Source organism: Otolemur garnettii, unplaced genomic scaffold (genome assembly GCF_000181295.1).
Source record: "Otolemur garnettii isolate 467f Iridium unplaced genomic scaffold, OtoGar3 scaffold00128, whole genome shotgun sequence".
NCBI lineage: Eukaryota > Metazoa > Chordata > Mammalia > Primates > Galagidae > Otolemur > Otolemur garnettii.
Window position 1 is genome coordinate 1647315 of NW_003852523.1, and position 6050 is coordinate 1653364.

General features: G+C 49.5%; 1 protein-coding gene across 2 annotated transcripts in view; it reads right to left on the reverse strand.

Moving 5' to 3' along the window:
• Positions 1-708: 708 nt before the first annotated feature.
• PRDM15 (PR/SET domain 15) overlaps positions 709-6050 on the reverse strand; it is a 52229-nt gene continuing 46887 nt past the window's right edge. For both annotated transcript variants that reach the window (XM_012810284.2, XM_023518124.1), the window contains exons 21-23: positions 4659-4739; positions 2903-3112; positions 709-1840 (exon numbers count right to left, since the gene is read on the reverse strand). In XM_012810284.2, the coding sequence (XP_012665738.1) occupies positions 1361-1840; positions 2903-3112; positions 4659-4739 (771 nt within the window). In that variant the 3' untranslated portion in view covers positions 709-1360. The remainder of the gene's footprint in view (positions 1841-2902; positions 3113-4658; positions 4740-6050) is intronic.

Sequence of the window (6050 nt, forward strand, 5' to 3'; positions counted from 1 at the left end):
TGTTAAACAAATATTAGGAGATAAAGAATCGAACTTCCTCCAGGGCTCTGGGTGCAACAAAGGTGCTGCTGGTGGTGGGGGCCTCTTCATCTGAGAGCCTGGGATACGTCCCTGAACTGTACACATCCATGACAGCACGTGCCCCGCACAGGCAGAGCTGGCTGCTAATCAGCACTTTCACTATTACGGGCAATTAACACTTCCCTGCCTGGACACCCTCCTCTGCTTTCCCATCTGGCAGGACTTGGGAACTTCTTCGTATTTCATAGATACCTGTACTTTTCCACTGCAAAAGCCAAACAACATTTTTTGAGGAAATTCATCTGGAAACATATTAATCTTTGGAATTAAAGTTAAAACAGATAGAAAACGTGAGTGTTTTCGTACCCTACCACACAGGAGACTCTGGCTGAGCGCACCAGAATGAACACGTGTAGATGGCAGAGTCCTGAGACAACTCCAAAGCCGCCACGGTGACGGCATGAGGGCTCGTGGCCTGTACACACCTGCATGCGTCTCCCCAAGGGGACAGCCGTGCAGAACTGGACACAGACCCATAGTCCTACAGTGCAAACGACTCGTGTCAAAATAAAATTAAAAAAAAATTGGCCACAACACAGTCTTGAATATATAATGTATGTTTGAGATAAAGTAAAGAATATTTAAAAAAAAAAAAAAACTACACTAAAAACCAATTCATGGATACTACTAAGATGCTCCAATGCCAGTCAGCGACCTCACCTGACCTGGGCTGAACTTGAAGGCTGGAGGCTCTGTGCTGCCACGGCACATCTCACACCCCCCTTCAGTCCAACACTGCGTGAGTGACTGAGCCACTCAACTCACATTTCAAAGAAGATAATAAATGTTACTCAAACTTTTACCTGCCTCACCTGCCCAAACAATCCCAAAGTGGAAGGATGGTGTCCCCACAGTGTGCTGCCTATGAACAGTGCCTGTGCTTACTACAGTGACTGAGCTCTAGCAGGAAAGAGGGGAGCCAAATACCCTCCTCGTAACTGACCACGTGCCTCTTGGGATCCTTCTTCTAAGCTTCATGTTCCTAAAGCTGCTGACACAGAAGCCTGGTGGGGCAGGTGGGTGCAGCCCAGCCCAGATGCTCTATGCTGCCCAGGCGTGGTGAAAGCCTGACCCTTTCTGGAACTCTTGCCCACTGGGTTACTTCTCAAGTTAGGTTGACAGGCCATAATGGTTGCTGGAGGGATTTGGAGACAATTCTGTAAAAGCTAAGTCAACCTTCCTTATATTGCAATGTATGACTTTTTTGTTGTTTGGTATCCAGCAAACAAATTTAACAACCCCAAGACCCCTTTCTGGGGTCACCTGCGTCGCCTGTGGCTCAGTAGCTATACATTTGTGGCTGGGGCTCTGCGGGCACCTGGGGTGCAGCTGGCTGCTGAGCAGGGGTCTGTGGCTGGGGTGGTGGCAGCACATCTGTCTGGGGCACCGCCCGCCACGTGAGCGGGTGCTGGTCACTGAGTTGGCTTCCCAGTGGTGTGATGGAGTTGACCAGGGTGGTCAGGTTGATGAAGTGCGCCACAGACTGTGGGTTGGAGGCTTCTGGCTGGGGGTGGATCTGGACATCGTTCTGGCGGTTGTGCAGCATGGCGGAGCCACTGACGGTGTCAAAGGTCACAGTCAGGATGGAATTGTCCAATTGTAACTGGCGCTCGGGGGTGGTAAGGTGACCCACGGCAACTGGCTGCAGATTGGTAAACTGAGTCCCAGCTGTAGTGGTGATGGGAGTCACTGTGATGTTGGTCAGGCCAACTGAGCTCGATGGGGCAGTCACATTGGGGTCACCCAGGGTCACCACCACCTAGAATAGTCACACATGACAAAAGACAGTTCATCATTTCTGCAGAGTGCAGGATAAAACCACCCCCCAGGGAGCACTCTGCGGTGCTCTGCTGGAGTAGGCACACGCCTGGCCCAAAGGAGGTGAAGCCAGTGAGCTTGCGTGAAAAAGGAAACCAAGTTAACTTTGTTCTAGAAAAGTAATTCCAGTGAAAAAGAGAACCAGATCCAGACAGAATTCCAGAGGCAGTAAGACAGAACTGGGAAACTAATAAATTTCACTTGCTAGAAAAGAAAAATAGAGAAAAGCAAGAATGAAAGAGGCAAAAAGTGATTCTTCTTTTCTTTTCTATAAATAACTTTGCTGTTGGTAAATGAAAATCCCAACTTTGAAGCTATTATAAAAAAGGTGATAAAAATATTTGCAGTACTAATAGCTATTAAGAAAGAAACCAGAATTCTTCTCACGGAGAGTAATGAAAGGCCAAATAAATGTAAGACTTCTTGCAATCGGGATTAACCTCTCCAAAAACAAGGGAGAGGTGTACAGGATCAGACGCACACTGGACAGACTTGGGGGCTTCAAAAGTAAAAATGATAGAGGTTGGATGAAATGCACTAAAGGAATTGGGGTCCGCGGGCAGTGCCCTTCCTTGCCTTCACCCTCCAGCCCTCTTGGAAGAAATCCTCTGGCCTGTCAGGTGCTATTCCCTGCAGCTGGTCAGCAAATGCAAAGGGCTGCACTTCTGCAAAGAGGCACTGAAGTAGGCACCTGCCATCTGCAAAAAGTGAAACCGACCACCTAATTCCCAGCCAGCGGGAGACTTCTCTATTCCACATGCTAGAGCTCCACGTTGCTATCACACGGCAAGTGATCTGCAAGCCAAACTCAGAGTGCTTACAAGAGATGATGCTTACGTGAAAAATGGGACGCCCCCGCTGCCTTCCACCATGCCAAGTCTACTCCATGCGTGGTGCATATTAAGAAAGGGTCCAGAGACATGCAAGCAGACTCCCACGCTTAGGGAACGCTGTGTCCTATAAAAGCCACTGGCCGTAATGCGAACATCAAGTGCAAGCCCACCTGCTGAATGCTCTGCACCGCGGAGTTGGTCTCATCGCCCACGCTGCCCGTGAATTCTGTCTCCTTCTCAGCGTACTCGCTGAAGGGAGCCTCCTGGGGTCCCGGAGCCCCTGCCTCCTCTCCAGGCTTCTGCTTTCTCTTGTGACTCCGCTTGGCAGCTTTCATGTGCTTCCCTTCGGCCAGGTCCTCCTGCTCCAGAGTTAGCTCTGGCTGCAGGAAAATCAGTTCAGCCAGTGATCAGTCAGAGGGCTGCATCCCACAGTGGCCAGGGCAGCCCCAGCACTGGGGTTGGGGAAAGGCTCGGGGCCACTGAGCAGTCACAGGAAAACAACAACAAGTCATCAAACTTGCATTTCTAGGGATCGAGCCAAGTTCCTTTGCTTTCTTTTTTTTAAAGTATATTACACAGAATTCATATTTTGAAAAACCATGTTTTGTACTAAAATGTAAACTTTTTTTAAAAACTAATTTTTAAGCCACTGGGTAAAAGGAAATGTTTCAGCCCTGTTGAGCTCAGATCAAGGATGAGAATGCTGTCAAATCAAGGTTCTCTTCCCCAAGGCTAAAACAAATTTGTTGTAGAAAATACATTATGATTAAAATGGGTTTGACCACAAAACCATATGCACATCTTCTGGGATGGCAAAATACAGAGGGCCCCACATGATGGCTATCCCAGACAGCTCCTCCACCCCACACACTTCTGTGTAAGTGGTGAGGGCACCACCAGGCCACAGCCAGGTCTTCTGACTCAGGCCAGCACACAGAGGCAGTGGTGGGTGGCAATCTTCTCTACTCCGGTCACCTCCACTCCTCTTTTGGTTCCTGGGCCATCCCATCTTTGGTCCAACCTAGTAGCAGATAGACCTAGTGGAAGCCGGCCAGGTGTGGTCATGTGGGGCTTCCCTCTGACCTCTGCCTAAGACCTTCCAGTAGGACATTCCAAGAAGCAGAAATGGCTCCTGGGGCTGGACCTCCCCACGCTCTCTTAGCATGACACAGCCACCTCAATAAACACTGCACTCAAAAGCTCCATGTCCAGGCTTGGCGTCTATAGCTCAGCGTCTAGGGCACCAGCCACATACACCAGAGCTGGCAGGTTCAAATCCAGCCCAGGCCAACTACAACCAAAAAATAGCTGGGCACTGTGGTGGTGCCTGTAGTCCCAGCTACTTGGGAAACTGAGGCAAGAGAATTGCTTAAACCCAAGAGTTTGAGGTTGCTATAAGCTATGATGTCACAGCACTCTAGCAAGGGCAACATAGTGAGACTCTCTTGCAAAAAAAACCCAAAAAACAAAAAACTCCATTTCCAAACATAGCTGTTGAAGTGCAGCCCTGAATAACTGAGAACATGACTTTTTTTTGCAATAAAATTTTTAATGAAAATATTAACTAAAAATTCCTTTAAAAATTCATCTAATAAATAAATGTTCAAACTTATTTTGCATAAAATAATTATGCTAATCTTTTCTAGAAACCATCTATTCTCCAGATGAGATATACCAGTATTCAAAAAACTGAAGTTACAGAAACTTTACAGCAATTTTACACAAACTAGGAGAGCTTCTAAAAGCTTCTGGGGAGAAAGATTAACCAAAAACTAGAGAACGAAACGTGACCATGAAACACGAGCCACAGACCTCAGGGCTTATCCAAGGGCTGCTCCCACACAGCCTGGCCAAGCCCACTGGGCCTCACTCTGCAGTCACCTGCTCATCTAGAAGCTTCCCGCACCTGTGCCCTGTGCTGCTCACCTGGACAATGCCGATGGAGGAGGCGTCGATGGTGGTGGTCTCTGGGAGGTGGTCCAGGTCGTCGATCCTCACCGCAAGCACCTATGAGAAGCACGGTCAGTGAGCTGGGGATGGTGCTGTGCCCACCAATGGCCATCCTCTGACACAGGTGGGGAACCCAGACACCACACAGATGCATCACCAACTCCTAGCTTCCGGTGTGGCTCTCCCGCGCTTCCCACTCTCTTCTGCTCAGAACTGACCGGGAAATGCTGCCTCCAGACTCCTGTCTGGGCTCACACCTCCCGGCCTTTCATCCCCTTAATTCAAGACCCTGTGGTGCTCTCATGGCTGGTGCCTTCTTGCACCGCCCTTGTACCATCTCATGCCCCTGCAAGGGTGGACACTGTTTCTTCCCTTTTCTGTGCGTGGCACGTGAGAACACAGCAACTATTCTGTTATTTCCAAGGAACAGCAGAGGGAGGGAGGACACCAGGTAGTAAGGCTGCCGCTAGAGATTCCTAACGTGAGACACTGCACGCTGAACATCTTACCCTTCAGTTGGACACATGCGCAGCACCTTCACTTGTCAGTGTGGAGCCAGGGACGCCCAGCGCCCGCCCGCCCTCCTTCCCCGTGTGGAGCCAGGGACGCCCAGCCCCCACCCTCCTTCCCACAGCTGTGCGGACCAGTGCTCCGGGACATGACGTCCATACCTGACTCATGCGTGCATACCCACACGGCCCTCCCACCAGCTCAGTGCGTCCTGGCCCAGAGTGAGCAGTATCCATCACCCACAGCCCTACTCACGGTGCTGTCCTTGTCACTGTTACCACTTAATTATGTCACACATAAGACAACAGAGCACAGCACAGACAGAGAAGCAAGCAAGGGGAAGGCACGGGCAGAGGAGCTGCCACAAAAGGGAATTGCTGTGGAGAGACTCCACGAGATCAGGGACACTGCACAAGTCTGTCTGAAGAGCTCTCCCCCAAACAGCTTTGCGGCCATCTTAATTGTTGCTCAACTAAAGAAAAGAGAAATGTGAAATAATCGTATAGGCTACACCCTTTGGTGTGACTTATTTAAGAAAGACAATAGGGAACTGCATCTTTGGACTTGGGCACTTCTTTGAAAGGACAGCAAACACAGAATGGCCTATGTCTGCTTTAAGTTAATATAAACAGTGATGGTGGCTCTGAACACCAAAGCGTAACTTTCTCCATTGACAATGAGCACAGATCTATACTGTGATGACCACAAAGGACCTGGGCAAAAATAGCCACAGTGGCAACACCATCACCACCACCATTACTGACTTCATCACCACCATCATCATCCCACCATCACTACCCATCACCATCACCACCACCACCACCACCACCATCATCACCATCACCGCCATCATCACCA